At 46.9% G+C, this 21,121-nt stretch overlaps 1 protein-coding gene across 2 annotated transcripts in view; it reads left to right on the top strand.

Annotated features, from left to right (window-relative positions):
• Atp2b4 (ATPase plasma membrane Ca2+ transporting 4) overlaps window positions 1–21,121 on the top strand; it is a 92,563-nt gene that overhangs the window by 48,528 nt on the left and 22,914 nt on the right. For both annotated transcript variants that reach the window (XM_071600160.1, XM_071600161.1), the window contains exons 3-13: window positions 8,446–8,643; window positions 9,346–9,603; window positions 10,159–10,284; window positions 10,740–10,865; window positions 11,983–12,018; window positions 13,582–13,743; window positions 16,207–16,421; window positions 16,720–16,962; window positions 17,577–17,818; window positions 19,274–19,505; window positions 20,666–20,845. In XM_071600160.1, the coding sequence (XP_071456261.1) occupies window positions 8,446–8,643; window positions 9,346–9,603; window positions 10,159–10,284; window positions 10,740–10,865; window positions 11,983–12,018; window positions 13,582–13,743; window positions 16,207–16,421; window positions 16,720–16,962; window positions 17,577–17,818; window positions 19,274–19,505; window positions 20,666–20,845 (2,018 nt within the window). The remainder of the gene's footprint in view (window positions 1–8,445; window positions 8,644–9,345; window positions 9,604–10,158; window positions 10,285–10,739; window positions 10,866–11,982; window positions 12,019–13,581; window positions 13,744–16,206; window positions 16,422–16,719; window positions 16,963–17,576; window positions 17,819–19,273; window positions 19,506–20,665; window positions 20,846–21,121) is intronic.

Raw genomic sequence — 21,121 nt, 5'->3', positions numbered from 1 at the left:
AACTCCTAAGTAACCTATGCTGTCTTTGGTTTATCAGAAGGAAATATCTGAGCATTTTGCACCAATAGAATACTGTTCAGTGGCAGAGTGCTTGCCTCCTACATGTGAGGCACTGGGTTCAATCCTCAGCACCACATAAAAATAAATAAAACAAAATAAAGATATTGTGTCCATATATAACTCTCTTTCTCTCTCTCTCTCTCTCTCTCTCTCTCTCTCTCTATATATATATATATATATATATATATATATATATATATTTTTTTTTTTTTTTTTTTTTTTAAGAAACCTGTTTGCTTGTTTCTTTACAGAGTCAAATGTTCATCCCCTTCCTGTTATTGTCTCTTCATCCTTCCCCGCCCCTTTGCCACCCCAGCCTCTCCAAGCCCCAAATATCTGAGTAGTTCAGTTGACTTAGGCCAGAAGATAGGCACTTATCTTCTGCATGGTCCCCAGGGACATGTTCTTTCTTCCCCTTGAACTTTACCATGTTGGTCCTCAGCTTTGCTACCTGATTTAGGAGGAAGAATGATATTTTCTGAAGAGGAGCAATACCAGCAGTTATGGGGAGGGTCTGGGCCTAGAACAGAAAGAGCAGAGAAGGGCAGTCTTGAATAAGTAGTAAATAGAGTAGATCACTAACGGTGGGGCTTCTTTCATAAGGCTAAAGACGATTCAATTTCTGTTGAATTTGGATGTAGAATATTGGTAGGGGGGTGGGATGTAGCTCAAGGGCAAAGCATTTGCCTCATATCCTCAGGGTTCGATCCCCAGTTCCAAAAAAATATAAGACGAAACAAAAGAATATTGGTAGGACTTTCTATTTTGCATTCCCTTCATACCCTTCTAACGTCTGTTCTCTAAAGTGTGATAACAGTCCTCTGATCCCCTTTCAAGACCGTACAACAAGTATTTAATGCCCACTTGGTGCTGGGGCACAATGGCGAACGTGACAAGTATAGTCCCTCCTTCCACAGAGCTTAGAGAAATTGCACACAAATGAGAGCAATTCCAGAAATATCAGCATAGTGCTACATTGGGGAAGAATAGGGTGTTATGGGAACACAGTATGAAAACCTACACCAAAGGGACTTTGCAGAGAGGAAAGGGCTTTAGAAGCTAGAGATAAAACCCCTGTATCATCTAGGAGTTTCCTAGGGAAACTCCAGCCATGCTCTATGGTAATTGTACCAGTTCCTGAATGTTCCTGGCTCATGATGCATCGTTGCCTTTCATAATTACTGAGTATCTGCTGGTATACTTTGGGGACCTGAGATTCTTTGGGGAGTAGATGGCAGAAGAGGAGAGAATCTGTTTTAAGACAGCCCAAATTACGATTTTTGTTTGTTTACTTCAGGTTTAGAATAACTAAAATATCTCCTTCCACCTTAAGATCTCTGGGACTTTACTGTGTTCCTATTACTATGCCTTTTGAGGGCTGTGGCATGTTTTACTAAGAACTGTCTGTGCTGCCACTACCTGGGACATATTCAACTGGGTTCTTCTTCAGCATGGCAGACTGAAATTTCTTTTTCTTCCTTTGTTTTTCTTCTTTTGCTGGCACTAGGAGTGGAATGTAGAACCTCCTGTGTGTTAGGCAAGTGCTCTACCACTGAACTACATCCCATCCCACTCCTGAAGTTTCTAATAATGTTGTCAGCATAACAGGGAAAAAAATCAGACACATCCCCCCAATAAACATTCACCTACAATATGTCTGTATTACTAGTAGTACTTCTGACTCTGAAAAGCTCTGATATTTCCCCCATACTCCAACAGATGCATGTGTGCCCCCATTCAGAGACCACTGTTTTAAGGGACCATTAGTGCTGGGGGAAGTGAGCGCCAAGTAAGTGAATGTAGAATGGAAGAGATGGGGGAGGAGGAACATAACTGTCTTCTTTGATTTTCTTCCCTTTCTTTAAAGCTTATCACTAAGAAGTTGGCAGTGTGGCAGTCGTCTACCTTCATGCCCTCTGCATGGTAGCCATCTCCTTGAGCTCTTCCCTGCTTGTCCTAAAGGTGCCAAACCTCTTAATAGCAACTCACCTGGGCGTGACTGCAGAGATGGCATTCTGTGGACCACTCTGTCCACTACACTTTGGGCACATATGTTAGCACTAGTTTTAAGATGTGAGAAAGTCTCACCATGAGAATATCTTGGAGGGCGGGTAAGAGGTGGAGGTGGGCAGCCAGCTCCAACAGCTCGGAAGGGGCCATCTCCATTGTCGTGTTAAATAGTAGAGGCAAGGCCAATAGCTTCATCAAGAAATTCTTAGTTCTTGATGAAGGGGTCAGAAAGATTTTTATTTTTTATTCTAATTTTTTTAATTTTTAAAATTTGTTCTAAAAAAACTAAAAAAATTGTTCTAATTAGTTTTATGTGATGGTAGCATGCATTTTGATACAGTGTACAAAATGAAGCACAACTTCTCATTCCTCTGGCTCTACATGGTGCAGATTTTTGTTTTATTTTTATATTTCATGTGAGACAGGGTTTTACTAAGTTACCTAGGCTGGCCTTGAACTTGCCATCCTCCTGCCTTAGTCTTCCAAGTGCTAGGATTATAGACATGTGTCACCTGGCTCAAAAAGATTTTTGTATGACTTGGGGAAGTGACATCATCAGCCAGATGGTAGATGAATGGGGAAGACAAAAGAGCAAAGTGCCCTCCTTCTGTCCCTCCTCCCCACAGGGAATTCCCTAGTGCACTCTGGGAATTCCCTGTCTGATTTAAGTGCCTAGGACTGAATGAGGTCGGGGCAGCTGCTGGGCCTTTTCTCCCCAGCCCAACCCTGAGCTCCATGAATTCTCCACCTTAGCTGGCACAATGCTGCCAGGCAGGGGCATCCACGTGGGACAGTGTGGCCAAGTCTTCTCCCCCGACCAGGCCCGGAAACCTTGATGCTACATCCTTCAGCAGCTCAGCAGCAGCTCCTGCAAATTTTTTGAGTTTGGCTTGATTTCATTTCATTTTTATTTATTTCTCTATTTTGCAGTACCGAGGATCAAATCCAGGGCCTACACCTGCTAGGCAAGCACCTTACTAGTGAGCTATATATCCCAGCCCTGGTTTGATTTTTTTTTTTTTTTAACTTTCTTGTTGCCTTGAACCATCCCTGGGGTGGGAGAGAGATGGCATTCCCTCTTTGGCTGAGACAGATATTACGTCTACTCTTAAAAATGAGCCTTTCACTCTTTTTATTTAGCTCCGAGGTGTGAGTACTGGGAATGTGATACTGGATGGCAGGAAGCACATGCATGCGGTACAAGAGAAGGTGACAGAGCAGAGGGCTGGCGACAGCACTTAGGGAGCTCTCTCTTCCCTGTGCCAGAGCTGGAGGGTTTTGTTTGTTTGTTTGTTCATAAAAGGCTAGAGCGGTTGGGTGAAGGGAGACTTGCCCTGAAGAAGAGCTCCTATACAGCCAGGCAGGCCAGGCTTTGGGACCAGAATGAGGAAAGGAGAGAGCATTGTTTTCTAGTCCATCATCCTCTGCTCTGACCTTGAGTCGACTGCTTTATCTGAAGGGCCGAGAGTTCAGCAGATAGAGAATGTGCCAATGTGCGACATGGGTGTGTTGAGCTGGAGATGCTCAGTAGGGAAAGTGCCCCGCAACCCTTGGATGAGTGGTTTGGATTTGCAGCAGGAGCTGGCTCCATCCTGCAGGCCTTCTGATCCCAAGCCTCCCTTCCCCTTAGTCCAGGGTTTTAAGGTAGGACTTGAAAGGTTCCCCTCTCACTCATGCTGGGGATGAAACCCAGAGCCTCACACATACCAGGCAAGCTGCCTACTAATGAGCTACCTCCCCAGCCCTTAAAAGGTATGCTGATATCTGTACTAAAAGAGCACTGCCTGCACACGAACCACATCTTTGTACTATCTGTGTGGGAGAGGCTTCTGCTGCCTCCTTGGCAAGGTATCATAACTCAGACAGCTGGGAAGTCCCTTATGATGTCTGACCTAGCCCCACCCTTTCTGGGGCTGAGCCGGTTCTGATAAAGGGTACTCTACCTCCAACGTCCTTGGTGTCTAAGGGAAGCTCACCCGAACCCTTCCCTGGGCTGGGCTCCCCGTATCTTCCCTGACCCTGGGCGCTGCACAGACTCACAGCAGATGCAAATGTTCCCCTGCTGCTGGCTCATCCTGACCAGCTTGGGCAGGGGCCTAGCAACTCCCAGCCTGGGGTGGGGGTGATGACTTCACAGCTTAACATTCTCTTTGCCTCTCCCAATTCATGTGCACAGTCTGGTTCTCAGAGCCAAAGGCACTCCCCAGTTGGGTGGGGCTTTCTCTCTTATGTGCTTAAGAACAAAGTTTCCTCTCATTTTCCTGATGAATTTCTTGGGGAAACCCTTTCCTGTGTTTCCAGCATCCACTCCCTGCCAAGTCTTCCTTCCCCTTTCCAGGAGGCTGTGTGAATATTTGAGAAGCCACTGCAGAGAGCAGGGCCCAAAACATTTTTTCTGGGCTGGACAAGTATTTGTGCAAAATTAAACTGCTGAGATCAGGGCCTGAAAGCCTCTCTGGGGCTGAAAGAATTGGAATGGAAAACCCAAAATTGGGGATTGGCTGAGCTCCCGGCCCCACATGGCTTTCCCCGAGCAGCGCCACATGTCAGAGAGGATTCCCAAGGCTATGACTGCTTACAGCCCCAAGCTACCCTGCCCTGCCCTGCTGCAGAGCATGCTGGGAACTAGGACAGCCACTTGACTTCTTAAAGTAGCTGTTATACGAGATCTTGGTGACTTCCAAGTGGAAAAGAGAAATGAGTGGAAAATGGCAAAAAAGAAGCAAGTATGTGATTTTGAGGGTGTCCAGGGAAGAGCAGGCCTGACCTTGTATGGCTTCCATTGTCCTTCTTCATTGCCTGGATCCAAAAAAGGCCCTAAGGAGCCTTCTTTGAGCACAGAGTTTATAGGTTAGACTTGGATGGGCCAGATATCATCACCCTGATGACAGGAAATGGAGGACTAACTATCCCAACTGTAGACCATGGGAGCCACGCCAGCTTGCTCAGAGGTGGAGAAGAAAGTAGCGCGTCAGCCTGCTCCCCCCAGTGTAGGAAGTAGGGTGGCCTGTTCGCTGGGACCAAAGAGCATTCCCAGGAGGCAGAAACTTCAGTGCTAAAACCTGGCAAGCCCCAACAAAGTGGGGCTAGTTGGTGACATCTTACCCCTCTGGATACAGGTTAACATCCAGCTGCCTCCTATGGGGGTATAGAGTGCCACTTAGTAATTCAAGGAGTCCCATAACCTCTCCAGGCCTTGGTTTATTTATATATAAAATGGGTTCATAGTAGCTGCTTCTTGGGATTGTGATATTTTCATGGAAAGACACAGATGTGCCTAATGAAGCTTCCAGCATATAGTAGTCATTTAAATGTTAGCAATCTTATTCATTACTCATTCATTCAGTTCATCTGACAAATTTGTATGTGTACATTGTGCCAGGCAGGCTATGGACCAGACGATCAAAAGCATAAATCCTACCCTTGTACAGGGGGACAGGTAAACACTCAGTGAATTAATCATACCCACATTAGGTGAGAAGACTGGGATGGGAAAAATTTAGCAGGGTAAGGGGGGTTGGGAGTGCTGCGGCAGAGAAGTTTCCATTCTAAATGCAGTCAGCTAGGTCAGTGTCTCCTGAGGCAATAGCAGTTCAGGGACTTGCAGGAGGTGAAGAAGTGAGCTCTACCCCAGGAAGAGGGCAAAGCAGAAGTCTGAAGTCCAAGCCTGTCTGAGACACTCAGAGAACAGAAGGAAGGCTGGCTGGGCTGGGCTCGAATTTGGTGAACATGGGGAAAAGCAGGGAGAGAGTGTGGTGGCTCATAAAGGACATTAGAGGCCATCATAATAAGGTTTTTGTGCTCAGTTTCACTCCAAGCAAAAGCCATTGGATTCTGAGCAGATAAATGGCATGTACTGCCTTAGGGTCTTAAAAAAAATCTTCTGGCCACTGTGTAGAGAACAGGAGAGCAGGGTGGAGCTGGGAGACACAGAAGACACCTGCAGTACCTCAGGCAAGAGTTGCTGGCGGGAGACCAGCATGATGGCAGTTGAAAATGGGAAGGGATTGGGCTTTGGATATAATTTGAAGGCAGAGCTGGTAGGATTTCCTAATTAAAAGGGTATAGAAGATGAGAGAGAGACAGGGCAGGAGTCAAGGATGATCATAAGGTATTAGTGTGAGAGCTGAGAGGGCAATAGCCCTGCCCCCTACATGCTCAGACCAGTGCTACTGGAATGCCCCTTATGATATTTAACATCTGCTGTCCTGCTTTACCCTCATAATGGTCTACTAGCCCTTGTTGAAGGAGGGAAGGCATCTTCTCCTTCTGCATTTGAATACTACTTCTTTGAGGAATATCCCAAATTATCAGAACTCTTATTTGGCCCTCCAGCCCAGTAGTCCCAAGTTGTCACAACCCTGCTATCTCTAGTTCCTGGGAGAAAGAACCACTGAGGCGCTGCCCACTGGCCACTCTGCCCTGCCTGCCTGGTCACCCAGATGGTCTACTAGAACGCACCTTCTGCGGCCCCTTGCTTTCCTTTCCTACCAGGAACCTGATTTCTCAGGGTGGAGGAGGCATGAGCATCTGGCAAACAGCTTAACTTGCCCCTCAGCTTGAGGCCAGGTGAGGTACTTGGGCGCTGGGCAGCAGGAGCCCTGGATCACAGCTTGGGACACCAGGTTCCTAGCCAGAAACCTATTCTCTCTCCTAATACTAGCAAGGGCAAGTGGCTTCCACATCCTCAGTGCTGACTACACAAGTATGGACCACAGCGGTCCCCCACCCCCACTTCATCGCCAGCAGGCCCCTGCTCCCCAGCCCAGACTCATGAGTATCTTAAGAGCAACTGCTGGTGGTTTTGTTCTGGATGGGAAGTGGAGGCATCTCAGACCCTGCAAGCAATGCTCCCTTGTGTACCTGAGTTCCCATTTTTACAATCTTTTCCAGTAGAAGAGCCTTTCATGTTGACCGAGTATAAAGACATCATCTGGCATTGCTGGCTCCATTTTGTTCTTGCAGCTCCTTCCAACAAAGTATCTCCTTCCCCTGGGTCCCCACAGCTGTTAACCATTTTTTCAAGACAAAGGTTGCCCCACCCTGCCTGTGGGGATCCCATCAAACCTGCAGCCAACAGCTTCCAGTGCCAGAGCCAGGACTAATCTGCTGCAGTGTGTAAACAACTCTATGAATGCCAACTGGCATTAACCACCACATCGGGATTCCACCCCTGCCTTAAAGAGTAACCTTTCTGGGGTCCAGGAGAGGGGCCTAAATTCTCAAGAAGGCACTTAAAATAACTGCCTATCTCTTTTCCCTAGAATGTGTGCCTAGTGTGTGTGTGTGGTATGTGCATTGTCACGTGGTTATGTGTATTGTGTGTCTGCAGTATGTTTGTATCTGTTGTATGTGGTGTGTGCGCATGCAGGTGTGTCAGCATACATGTGTGTTGGTAGGGAGGATGCTGGGAATGCTGTAGTATCTGAAAACTTTGTGGCCTTGCCTTTCTTGTTTTCTTTCTATTCAACCTGAATATCAGTAGTACTTCTATTAGTACCTACAAGTACTTAGCTCTTGGTAAAATAGTAGTACCTCTTAGTGGTATGTGTAAGAGAGACAGAGACACAGAAATGCAGGGGCATGTGTGCTTAAAGGGTATGACTATAAGTTACAGTCAAAACCTCTGCTCTGATGATCTGCAGTCCCTGGAACTTGGAATCAGGACACATGGGTGGGCTCTGCCTCTGTCTTGAGGTGACCTTAAGCAGGTAACTAGTTCTCGTTGGCCTTTATTGTGAGCCAATGGGTGGAAGCTGATGCTATGCAAGTTGTCACCGGCATTCCCATGTCAATATGAGAGAAAGTTCTGTGGGCATCACAAGGAACATGTTAATGTTCATGTTCTAAGAGCTGGAGCCTGCAGCATGCTCCATGAAGAGGAGGTGAAGTTCTGCATCTAGGTTAGCTTACCCTGGTTACTAAGAGAAGCCAGCAGCCCCTGTCCTGCAGCCAACTTGTCATACTTTGCCCATTTTTAAACTAAAAGCTCCATACCTGCCAAGTCCTGGGTAAATTGGGATGGTTGGTCACCCTAGCTGGGTCTTATGTTTGGGTGGATCGGGAAGCGAGGGGCCCTTTTTTAAAAGAGGGCTTTTAGCCAGGTGTGCTGGCACACCTTGTCATCCCAGCCGCTTGGGAGGCTGAGGCAGGAGGATCACGAGTTCAAAGCCAGCCTCAGCAACTTAGCAAGGCCTTAAGTAACTCAGTGAGACCCTGTCTCTAAATATACAAAAAAGGACTGTTACTCAGTGGTTAAGTGCCCCTGGGTTCAATCCCTAGTCCAAAAAAAAAAGAAAGAAAGAAAAAGGCTTTTAACAGCCTTGTTTCCATTCTTTTGTTCTCATTCTTGATCCACCCCTGTCTCCTTTTCAGGTCTCTCCGGGAACCCTGCAGATCTGGAGAAACGTAGAATCGTGTTTGGACAGAATTTAATCCCCCCCAAAAAGCCCAAGACCTTCTTAGAATTAGTGTGGGAAGCCCTTCAAGATGTCACACTCATCATCCTGGAGATTGCAGCCATTATCTCCCTGGTCCTGTCCTTTTATCGCCCCCCTGGTGAACAAAATGAACGTGAGTGTCTAAACAGCTCAGCATGACTGGGATCCGGTTCTTTCCACTACCACCAAAGCATGCTTAGTAGTGACTGACAAGGTCCAGCATCAGCCCCCACTCCCCACCATCCAGTGGGCTCTCCACAGGAAACCAGCTGGCAGCTAGTAAGCTACTCCTTGAACCCATTCTGACTCCAGGGTTTCCCTCCTTCTCCCGTCCCTTCAAATCCTTATTCAGAATGCCATGGTTCCAATGCCCTTACCCAACCCAACAAAGCCCTGCTTCTCCAAGTGTGCCCACCTCTTTTCTGGCATCAGGGGAACTAGCAGGAAGAGCCTGACCCCACTGGGAATCTTAAGTTCTTGACATGTGACTTGGTTTGACATATTTTGTTGGTCATTTGCTTCTTTTGCATTAACACCAATAGATATGGTGGTGGTGAGACAACACTCAATCCTGCTAACTTCTGATTTCCTCAGAAGATAGCTTTTCTGCCTGGGTTTTATTTTATTTATTTGTTTGTTTGTTTATTGGTGGTGCTAGGGATTGAACCCAGGGCCTTGGGTATGCTTGGCAAGTGCTCTGCCACATCCCTAGCCCCAGTGGGTTTATTTTCTATTTTTCTCTTTTCCTCACTGTTCATTTTGTGGAGGCCTTGGTAGTGTTACCCTCATTTCAACAAAAGCTCTCAGTAACTATTTCTCTCCCTTTCCTGGCTAGTGTGTGGCGAATCCGTAAGTAGCCCAGATGACGAAGGGGAGGCAGAAGCTGGCTGGATCGAGGGGGCAGCCATTCTGTTCTCGGTGATCATCGTGGTGTTAGTGACAGCTTTTAATGATTGGAGCAAGGAGAAACAGTTCCGGGGACTGCAGAGCCGCATTGAACAGGAGCAAAAATTCTCCATTATCCGGAATGGTCAGCTCATTCAGCTCCCTGTGGCCGAGATTGTGGTGGGTGACATCGCCCAAATCAAATACGGTGAGAGCTCCATGTTTTCTAGACCTGGGTCACCCCAATGTTTGAGGTGTAGGTCCTTTGGAAAAAGGGGGCTGGGAATGGTAAAAACCCTAAAAGATAAGCTCCCATATTATATTAATGTCTAAATTAGAATTTAAGGAAATCGTGGAAAGGAATTTGAAAGAAAGCAATGGAAAATATTCTCCCAAAAGACTGTCAGATTTGTACCCTATGTGCCTGAAGATCAAAAGTATATTGTTTGAATTATAATACCTGGAAGGGAAAAGGAATCTTGTCCAAAGCTCTACAGAGCTGAAGTTATCTTTCTTTTTATTTTTTGTGGTGCTGGGGATGGAACCCAGGACCTTGTGTGTGCTCAGCATAGGCTCTTCCTCTGAGTCACACCCCAGCCCTCGAGTTGTCTTTTAGAGGCTCCCCAGGTCCTACCTGGGCCATTGCCCTATAAGTGGGGCCTGTGGGAGCAGCCCTGAGGGGCATGGCGGAGTTAGAGGTCCCCACGCTCTTCCAGGATCTTACCTGCTCTCCTTCACTGTCCCTTTCCCCTTTGTGCATCAGGTGATCTGCTGCCTGCAGACGGAATCCTGATCCAGGGAAATGATCTGAAGATTGATGAGAGCTCTCTGACAGGGGAATCAGACCATGTCAGGAAGTCCCTGGAAAAAGACCCCATGTTGCTGGCAGGTATAGTCTCCAGCTGCCCAAGTTTCCATTCTGCCTCCCCAGGAGAGCCAGGCGATGAGTTCCAGGACTGCTCTCTCTTCCAGCTCTGTCCCATCTCCTTCCCTTGGGTTCAGCTGGGGCAGTAGCATATTGGTGGGTTGCATACAAGGATGTCAGGCAAGCTGAAAGAGACTTTCTGTGAAATAGATGCTGGAGTGATCTTGGAGGGGCACTGGTCATTGGGAGGGGGATGAAGAGAGGGCTAACTCTAAAAAAGATACACCTTCCTTCTTACCCTTACTTCACTTGGTCAGTTCTAAATGTGCCTAGCTCTTCGCTTTTTCTTACTATCTGCTAAGTGTATCCTTATCCATGGGGGTAGGGAAGTACTTGTTTTTTAAAGTTTCTGTTTCACACCAATTCATGGCTAGGAATAAAAAGCAACACTCCTTCCCATCTTCTCCTTTCCCATATAGGGACCCATGTGATGGAAGGTTCTGGCAGGATGGTGGTGACTGCTGTGGGGATCAACTCCCAGACAGGAATCATTTTTACCCTCTTAGGGGTACATGAAGATGAAGAGGAGGTGAAAAAGAAGAAAGGTGAGGGACACTTGGGCATTTACAGTGAGATTCTCTTTCTTCTTATCCCCGTGAGTGAGCTAGAAGCAAGGGCTCAGATCTGGATGGAAAGCCTGGTTGGGAGAACCTGACGGAATGAAGAGGGCAGATATCCAAACTCCATGCCAAGATGTAAATGTGAACCGTGGCTCTTGGGGAGCTCTGATGAAAACCAGACCCTGCTCTAGGCTCCCGAATCGGGCTTCTTTGAGGCCTCGATTCCTGTGTCTTTGGAAGGTTGTAAAGGGTTGAATTAAACCTGCCCAAAATGAGCCAGCAGGTGAGATAACCTGTACTCCATGTACTCCTCCTCCCCTACTTTCTTCCTCAAAGAAGGGGAAGCTGCTAAGAGGAAACTGACCTGAAGAATAAAATTGATTTCTGCTGAAACTACAGGCTCTTGGTGGAAGAGACACAGCTAGAAGAGTGGGACAGAGGTGATGCCAGCCCAGTCTTTGCCATTCCCTTACTTGCTCCTCCTAATCAGGGATAATAGGAGAAAGAGGAAAAGATACTAAAACAAAATCTAGACCTTTCCCTGAGCATTCCTTCATCCCTTTGGGAAGAGAAGGATTTCTGCTACTTGACAGGAGGATCATCTTGGGCTATTTAGTAGAGGGCAGTTTATGAGCAGGAAGCAACACATTCTCTGGGCACTAGACTACTCATTTCCTCAGCCGTCTGCGGGTGAATAAGGAGGAAGCTTGAACTGACATGAAGACACCTTGCAGGGCCTTTGCCATTGGGCAGAAACAGTTCCCACCTCTTACTCCCTAACCCCCACCCCATTTTTCCAAGAGATCTGACTCCAGCCAGAGCACCCTCCCTCTCAGTGGCAGCCATGCTCCAAGAGAGAGCAGCTCAGGTGTGAACGTGTGTCACCTGCATGAGTGCTCTGCTCACATCCCAAGGATTCAGTAGACCTCTGGGAGGAATGAGAGCAGAGACGTGAGCTCCCTTTACATTTATTTGCTTTCCCTGCAACCCGCTCCTTCGTGTGGCCCTTCTGGGCTCAGAGCAGGACAGACAAATTGGATATCTGATCTCTTAATAGTCACTTTGGGTCTCCACCCCACTTTTTTCTTTCTTGTTTAAACAGGTAAAAAACAAGGAGTCCCTGAAAATCGCAACAAAGGTAACCTCTCTACCCATTCATATACCATCTCTACCTGTCCTCGCTCAAATCAGACTTTTCCAGGCCATCTGCCTTCTCCCCTCTCCTCTTCATCATCTGTTACCTGCTGCTCTGGCCCAGATGTTGAGGAAGGTGCAGAGATGGGGTGGGCCCAAGGCCCCAGTCCCAGTCTGAGATGGGACAGCAGCACCCTCTGCTGTTAGCTCACGGAACCTCATGTCATGGTTTCTCTTGGTTGTGGGATTGAGCTGCTCTTCCCAGGGTGTTGAACTCTGCTTCACTGCCCTGGCCAGCCAGATTTAAATGCCATCAGTTCCCGGATCTGGGGTTCAAATGGTGGGGGGCGTTGAGGTGGGAAGTCCCTGCACCCTCCTCTTCTGGCTTTGTCATCGTTGTCCTCTTCTGGTCTGAATTCCTCCTCTGCTGGTCTTCTCAGAGGTCCTTGGAGAGAGCCCTTTCTCTCAGCCTCTTTCCCCACCTCTTTCTTGTTCTCTCCACGGTCTGTTTTGTTCCTCCTGGTCTGGTGTGCGTTTCTCTTGGTGGCTGTGTTTACATCTCTTGTCTCTGTCTTGTTTGTGAGTCTGACAGCAGAGACTATCTCAGGAAAGGCCTCCTAAGCCAAAGACTGAGCTCTGTGGGGCTGAAGCTGGACGGATGCTAGGAGCCAGCAAGAACTGCTTTCTTGAGACAGCTCCTAGAGAATTTTTTTTCCTTTGTAAACATTATCATAGTAGTCTTTATAAAGTAAGTCGACATGTTGGAGAACCAAGGCTGAGCAAAACTAATTCTTTAATTTTAGGTCTCTGCTCTTCTTTTAAAAGCACAATGGATTTATATGTCTGTCTTTATTCCTGCTTCCTCTTATTCCAGGGGGTCCCGTTATACCAGCTTCTTCCCTCTCCCCCAAAAGACTTAACCCCAGGTTCTACTCTGCTTCTCCCACTCCCTACCTTTTCAGGCATGGGAGAAGGGGGATTTTCTTCCTGTCCTTCAACTTATTTAAGAAGGATCTGGGAAATACCTTGGGTCTTGAGTCTGTGTTTCTTCCCGGGGGGAGGGGTGGGGTGGGAGGATACACACACACACACACACACACACAGAGAGAGAGAAAGAGAGAAATGAACCTTTTAACAGAGCAAGTTAGAACTTCATGCTCTAGTCTTTCCCTTCAGCCCCTTTCTGCAGTAAACAGTGATTTTAAGAACTGCATTCCAGGAAGGATGGTTATTGGTAATAGCGTTTAGTGGCATGATTAATCTCCTTGCTAGAATAAACCTGGCTTGAGGATCTGAGGTGATGCCAGGAAGCTGCCACTGAAGAGGAAATCCAGGCCCTAAAAGCACCCCCTGTTTCATTTCCAGTTGTTAAGCTACCATTGTAAAGGCCCTAATAGAGCACTGAAGGCAAATTCCGTGTCTGGCATGGGGTGAGAGTGGTCAGAATTGACGTCAGGGACCCAAGGTATATTCCTGGAAGAAAACTGAAGGGTTCTCGTTTCTACCTGTCTGCCACTCCGTGCTGTCACCTTGCCCTCTCACTTGACTCTTTGTGTGTGCACCCTAGCAAAGACCCAAGATGGAGTGGCCTTGGAAATCCAACCACTCAACAGCCAGGATGGGGCCGACAATGAGGAGAAAGAGAAGAAGGTAGTCAAGGTGCCCAAGAAGGAAAAGTCAGTGCTGCAGGGCAAGCTGACGCGGTTGGCTGTTCACATCGGGAAAGCCGGTGAGTCTGGTGGAGCCTGCCTCTCGCAACTTACCAGTGCCCCTCCGGCCGCTCTGCTCGCTCACTGCCTGAATCCCAACCAGGACTGGCAGAAAGAAGCTGAAACTTCAGAGTGGCTAATGGAGTCCAGCTGGCTGTGTCCCTATCTTTGCCACAATTTGGCCACTGCCTAGGCTTTTTCAGAGAGAAATGTTTTCCTGTGTGTCAGGGTTAACAGCCCTAAGGTCTCTTTCATCCAAACAAATGGGAAGTGCAGAGCACATTACCACAACAGGGACATTGACTTTAGCCAGGAAGAAGGCTCCAATAACTGGCCTGTCTCTGGTTTTGGTTTATAAATTCCTTCAGGATAGAGGAGGCTGCCGTTTGCTAGAGGCAGTTCCAATGCATATTGATAGCACGTGGCCCAGCACAGAGCAGTGAATAAAAAGTAAAGACTGGAGGGGCAAAGAAGACACTGGTTAGAGAGGCTCTTTCTCCAGAGCAGGCCCACCAAGTGTGCTCCTGGGCCACCTGCGTGCCTGTGTCTTCTCCATCACTACCTGGGCACACTCTACCACCTTCTTTCAGAGGTAGGGGATGGGTGGGAAGAGGGAGCAAAAGGAAGATCGCTCCCAAATGGAATGTCCCCCAAGTGTGATCTATCCCACTGTGTAATCTCTGAGCCCACCCTTCTGTTTGCCGCCATCCTAATCTATGTGTATATGGTTCACCAGGGGTTCTTGCTGAAGTGTAGATTTGGTTCAGCAGGTCTGCAGTGCAGCCTGAGATTTTGCATTTCTAACAAGTCCTCCAGCAGGACAGCACTGCTAATCCATGAAGCATGCATTCATTGGGTAGCAAAGATCTCTGCCGCCCACTTAAATGGCTCTTTCCATTTAAATTAATTAAAATAAAATAGAGTGAGAAATTCAGTTCCTCCATCACATTAGCCACATTTTAAATGATCAATAGCCCCAGGTGGCCAGTGTTTACCTTATCAGACAGCACAAATTGAGGACATTTTTAAGCACTGCTAAAATATTTTTAAGCACTCTATGGGAGTGAGTTGGCCCAGCCTATTCATTCCAGTCTAGTACCCAGCTAATTTTAATTACCTTGAAATCTCTTGCATATAAACTCTACATGGATGAGATGAATTGAAGATGCAGAAGCAAGTTATTGAGCCTGATACATGGGTTTGAAACACTGAACAGACATTGCCTAACCCTGTTGTTCTCCCCATCCCTGCCTTATTCTTCTTTTGGAATATGAACTACCTGAAAATTGGCCACTAGTTTCCTCTGTTTTTGTATTTCACATATTGAGCCGGGCCAGGACTGGGGTGGGCAAGAGAGGAACTTAATTTTATACCATATGTGAGTATCTTTCGAATTTTCTACTACAAGCGCCTTGCTTCCTCTCCCTACGCATGCCCTAATCAAGTGAAGTACAAATGAATGTGCTTCCGTTGCTATCTTCATCCTCTAGGCTCACACTGAGGTCCCTCAGGCAAAGCCAAGGCCAAAACCAGAGCATGGTTTCAAACAGAGCTTTAGTGCTAAACACTGCAACAAACAGGTACATACATGCCCAGATATTGATCCTTTCAGCCCTCAGGGTAGCCAATGGGTTCTTTTTGGGGGGGCGGGGTGAATTTTTTTAACTCTTGAATAGATTTTTCCATTTACCTCAAGGTGAATGAAGTAAGATGTCCTAGGTGGCTTGGGTCTTTCTTGATTTTAGCACTGAAGGTCCCATATCCCAGGAAATTGTTTGGTCTCAGGCAAACCAGGATGATTGGGTCACCCTTCCATTGTGCCATTCCAGAAACCTCTTGGTGTCTTACTTTTCCCATCTTAAAAAAGAGTGATAATCGTAACCTGTCTTATGGGGTTATTGTAAGGTAGTTGTAAAGGGCTTGCCTGGCTAACAGTAGGGGCTATGTAAATTCTGGCTATTATTATCATCTTCTGTGTATGCTGTGATAGGAGAAGGGTTGAGAGGACCACTTCCTAGGGTTAGCCACATAAGTGATGTGCTAGCATCTCTGATGGAGTTGTGAATTTTCTGATATTCATGGCTAGTAGGGGAGAAGTCAAAATCTATAAATTGCTAATGAATGGACAAACACAGTCACTACATTATGAATTGTGGGATAGAGTCATAGAATGCTGTTTTGGAAAGCAGACCAACCCCCTTATTTATGAATGAGGAGTTTGAGCCAAGACATAGGGCCCAAGAGGTCAACGACTAGTCTAAAGCCATGAGTCTAGTTAGTGACATGCTGAGAAGAAAGCATGTGTCTTTGGAACCACTGTCTTTCCCTCTCACCACAGTGTTCAAGCAACAGAGAGTGAGGAGAAGATTTTAATATGACTTCCTGAAGACCGTGGTTTTAAAAGTTAGTAGAAAGGCTACAGTTCATGCTAATCCATTACAGTGTCTCCAAGCCTGTGTTCATGCACTCGTTTCCCCGGACAGGCCTGTTCATGTCTGCTCTCACGGTCATCATCCTGATTCTGTATTTTGTGATTGACAACTTTGTGATACATCGAAGACCATGGCTACCTGAGTGTACCCCTATCTACATCCAGTACTTTGTCAAATTCTTCATCATCGGTATCACTGTACTGGTGGTAGCTGTGCCAGAGGGGCTGCCACTAGCTGTCACCATCTCACTGGCCTACTCTGTGAAGGTGAGACTGAAACAATACTGTGTCTTCTTTGGGGACAGACATGGGAAGGGAGGTTACCATGTACCTTTGATGAAAGCTTAGAAAGCGCATTCTATCCTCTACAAACTTTGGGTGGCCTCACAAACGCAGTACATAGCACTGTGGGAGAGCCAAATCAGTGAGTTACATCAGCATTTAAATAAATCAGTAGAATCTCAAGAGAGTAGAACTAGAAAGTGAAATGTGAAGAGAGAAGTTAGCTAGGCCATGAAATTTGACCCAGTGGGTCCTCGCAAGCCTTTTCTCTTTTTCTTTGTAGAAAATGATGAAAGATAATAACCTGGTACGGCACTTGGATGCCTGTGAGACGATGGGCAACGCCACAGCCATTTGCTCTGATAAGACAGGCACGTTGACCATGAACCGCATGACAGTGGTGCAAGCCTATATTGGAGGCACTCATTACCATCAGATCCCAAGCCCTGACATCTTCCTGCCCAGGGTCCTGGACCTCATTGTCAATGGCATTTCTATCAACAGTGCTTATACCTCCAAGATTCTGGTGAGCTCTCCATTTGCCTGGTCATTTAGAATGGGTGATTAGAGGGAACATTAATTTTCCCAGGGACAAATCCCCTTACTTATTTTACCTGTATTGCCATCCTTCATCCCATTTTTCACTCCTGATTAGACATGTTTGGGGTGAGTCTAGAGAATAATCCACAGAAGGAGATGGAGGGTTGAGTGTAAGGACCTGTGGGGATCTCTGGCCACTAAATGCTCTTCACTTACCACGTAACAGCAGTGTCTCTAAGGAGGGAACCCCTACTCACAGCAGACTAGGGCTTATCAGGAGTGAATTACCCACTTTCCAGAAACCAAAAGACGGTATTAGAATAAGACCCATATAGGGTGATGCCTGCACTGCCACTGGAGCAAACTGTCATATTCCTAAAAACCTTGATGGTTCTGGGATCAAGGTCACTACTGACCACTGTCTGCTGACCCTTGCAAAAAAAAAAAAAAAAAAAAAAAGTCAGCCTCTGCCACAGGCTCTGAAGATATCTGAAATTTTTGTAAGGGAGTTCATACCTTTCTAAGTTCCCTCTCTGGTCAAAGTATCTTATTCATCAGCCCCATGTCTTTTTTTTTTTTTTTTTTTTTTTTTGTCCTCAGCCTCCAGAGAAGGAGGGAGGCCTGGCACGGCAGGTGGGCAACAAGACCGAATGTGCTCTGCTGGGCTTTGTCACTGATCTGAAGCAGGATTACCAGGCAGTACGCAGTGAGCTGCCCGAGGAGAAGCTCTACAAGGTGTACACCTTCAACTCGGTGCGCAAGTCCATGAGCACGGTCATCAGGAAGCCAGGTGGTGGCTTCCGCATGTTCAGCAAGGGCGCTTCAGAGATCATCTTGCGCAAGTGAGCACCCTTCAGCCCTCTTCCCTTCAAGACCCCCCCCCCCAGGAAGGTCTGGGCAACATGCCCCACACTGAACACATCTGAGTAAGCGAGCCCCCAGTCAAGAGGCGGGTACAAACATCACCCCTAATTTACAGATGAGGACACAGAAGTTCAGGGAAGTTCTGAACTTTTTCCTCAGGCCAAGCATTGTTTTTAAATACTTCAGGTGACTCCTTTTATTTAATCACAACTCAGTGAGGTGGGTACAAACATCACCCCTAATTTACAGATGAGGACACAGAAGTTCAGGGAAGTTACACAACTTGCTCGAGGAGATACCACTGATAGTGGTACAGCCAGGATTCAGACCTGGTGCCACAGTCTGGCTGGGCACAAAATCACGAGCCACCACACAGCTTGTAGATTCAAACAGCAACTCTTTATTCCCAAACTCACACCAGCCGTCTACAATCACGTTCTGGGGAAATCCACGTTCTCTGCCCAAATCCACCCCCACTGGGCTTCTGTCTCCCAAAAAATACTGTCTGAATCCCGTGAGAACTCAAGGGGAAACTCAGGCAGCAGGATACGCCCTATTCCCAGCAGGAATAACCTTAAACCTGGAATGCCCTAAACCCGGATTATCCTAAACCCGGAACACCCTAAACCCGGATTATCCTAAACCTGGAACACCCTAAACCCGGATCCGCCCTGGTCCTTGAGCAAGGTCACCTTAGATGCAGTGTCACTGCAAAATGTCCTATTTCCACGAGTCCTTCCACTAAGCAACATGGGGTACGCTGGCAAGGAAATTGTCATACCTACTTGGCTAATGGCTCCCAGCAACCTGGACCACCTGAACTTCCGTTTCCTGATCTGAAAACGGTTCATCCTCAGAGTGCCACCCATCTTACTGTGGTTGAATGATTCAATGTACATAAAGCAAATACTAGCAATGTTGGTTCTGTTTCCTTTTCTTTTCCATCCTTAATTCTAATTACAGGGAGGTTGCATAATTAAAAAGTGGCTATGCTCCCCATGGGTAAAAGTTGACCCAGTTTGGGTCGAGGGCCAACAGGGCTGAAATAACTAGTGCTTCAATTTGGCTTTAGCCACCTTCTTTTAATCAATGCATTCTTCTTTAGCACCAACCCCATGCATTATTCTAGATTGAGAAAGTTTCTCTGCTTTTAAGAAGTTCAAAAGAGCAGGTGATCCACAAGTCACTAAGCCTTGGGTAAGAATGAATGGCATGGAAAAATCACACTCCCACTCACCCATGCCTTACTCAATCCACAGGCCACCCCACCTTGGAAAGAGGGACTCAGCTACCCAGCTAGAGATAAAGGAGATACTGGACCGAGGAATGATGTCTTTTAGAATAATGCAGAGTTGCCAGAATGTCTGCAAAAGATTATAGAAGCAGACCCGGTGGGAAGGGAGAGGCTGCTTTCTGACCATGTGCTTCCCTAGGTGTAATCGGATCCTGGACAAGAAAGGGGAAGCAATGCCATTCAAGAATAAGGACCGAGATGATATGATACGCAATGTCATTGAGCCTATGGCCTGTGAGGGACTCCGGACTATCTGCATAGCTTACCGGGATTTTGATGGTGAAGAGCCCTCATGGGACAATGAGAATGAAATTGTCACTGAGCTGACCTGTATCGCAGTGTTGGGCATCGAGGACCCTGTGCGCCCAGAGGTAAGACTTTGTGTTGGAGAAAGAGCAAGAAAACATAACTGACAGTCTCCTAATGGCTTCTGGGCCCAAGTACAGGCCCAGTGTGTCCTAATGAGAAGACACAGAAAGTAGATACTAATTCTTTGTCTAGTTATGACCTCAGGCAAGTTGCCTAATTGCTTCTCACTTTTAGACCTAGATGTTCCTGTGCCTGCTACTTCCCACAACTGCTATAGTGTGCAAATCAGCAGAAAGTGGTCTGGCATGTTGCCCAGACCTTCCTGGGGGAGGGTCTTGAAGGGAAGAGGGCAGAAAGGTGCTCACTTGTGCAAGATAATCTGTTCAGTGCTGTTCAAGTGGTAAAAAAGCGAAGGTTTTGTTGGCCTTATTATTTAGTACTTATTATTTAATCAGGCCTAGCGTGGTGGCGCATGCCTGTAATCCCAGCGGCTCAGGAGGCTAAGGCAGGAGGATCTAAAGTTCAAAGCCAGCCTCAGCAACTTAGTGAGACCCTGTCTCAAAATAAAATATAAAAAGGGCTGAGGATGTGACTCAGTGGTTAAGCGCCCTGGGTTCAATCCTTAGTACCAAATAAAGAGAGAGAAAGAGAATGGTCAGGAGGCAGAATTAACTGGGACACCAAATTTGTCTTTAGCAGCCTTGTTTCAACCAGCACCTTCTTTTCAAACAGTTCCTAGGTGCTGAATGCTATTCTAACACAAAAGGGGATTGAAAACATCTCTGCTTCAGAGAAGTGCAGACAGATGGACTGGTGATTGTCAAGGCCAAGCCTGGCAAGGGTGTCCTGCATTTGGAAGATGACAAAGAACTGATATGGAGCCAAAGCCAGGCCAGTGGAGAGTGGTCAGCTAGGGAGGAAAGCAGTGGCCACATCTCCAAATACTGTCCATATCCTGTCAAGGAGTCTGGATTGTAGGTGGAGAGCAAGCATTGGCTTCAGAGGAAAATTTCCCTTTGAACTCATGGGACAGTTGATGAAATATCTTATGACTATTGTGAGTTGGACAGAAATGGGGCAGGACCAAGTGATTCAAAAATGGCCAACCAAATGTAGCCCATGCCCCATGGCACAGCCTCTCTGTTGAAGGGACAGCTGAATAAGCAGTTTACTAGGTGTTCCATTCCCGCATCCACCTTTCCTTGTTCTTTGCTCTCCACAGGTACCGCAAGCTATTGCCAAATGCAAAAGAGCTGGCATTACTGTCAGAATGGTGACAGGTGACAATATCAACACAGCCCGAGCTATCGCCACCAAATGTGGCATTCTGACACCTGGAGAGGACTTCTTGTGTTTAGAAGGCAAAGAATTCAACAGACTCATTCGCAATGAGAAGGGCGAGGTAAGTCCTGGGTGACAGGAACCAGGGCCTCCCTTGTCAAGGAAAAGGCTGATGTTGTCATGAGGCACCTGGGACACATGGGAGAAGTGGCTGTTTCTAGACTGAAATCTATTTACAGCCAAGCAGCTCTTTCCACCAAAGCTGCTCAGATGGTAATGTGTGGAGCTTCTTCTCATTATCTTCATTCACAAGTTATCTTTGGAGTCAGTGTCACCGACTTTTCATTTTTCTCCATTTTTTTCAGTCATGGGATGATTTTGTACTGATTTTCCCCTA

This window comes from Marmota flaviventris, chromosome 12 (assembly GCF_047511675.1).
Source record: "Marmota flaviventris isolate mMarFla1 chromosome 12, mMarFla1.hap1, whole genome shotgun sequence".
NCBI lineage: Eukaryota > Metazoa > Chordata > Mammalia > Rodentia > Sciuridae > Marmota > Marmota flaviventris.
The sequence above is the reverse complement of the archived record's forward strand: the minus strand, read 5'-3'. Positions and strand labels throughout refer to the sequence as shown.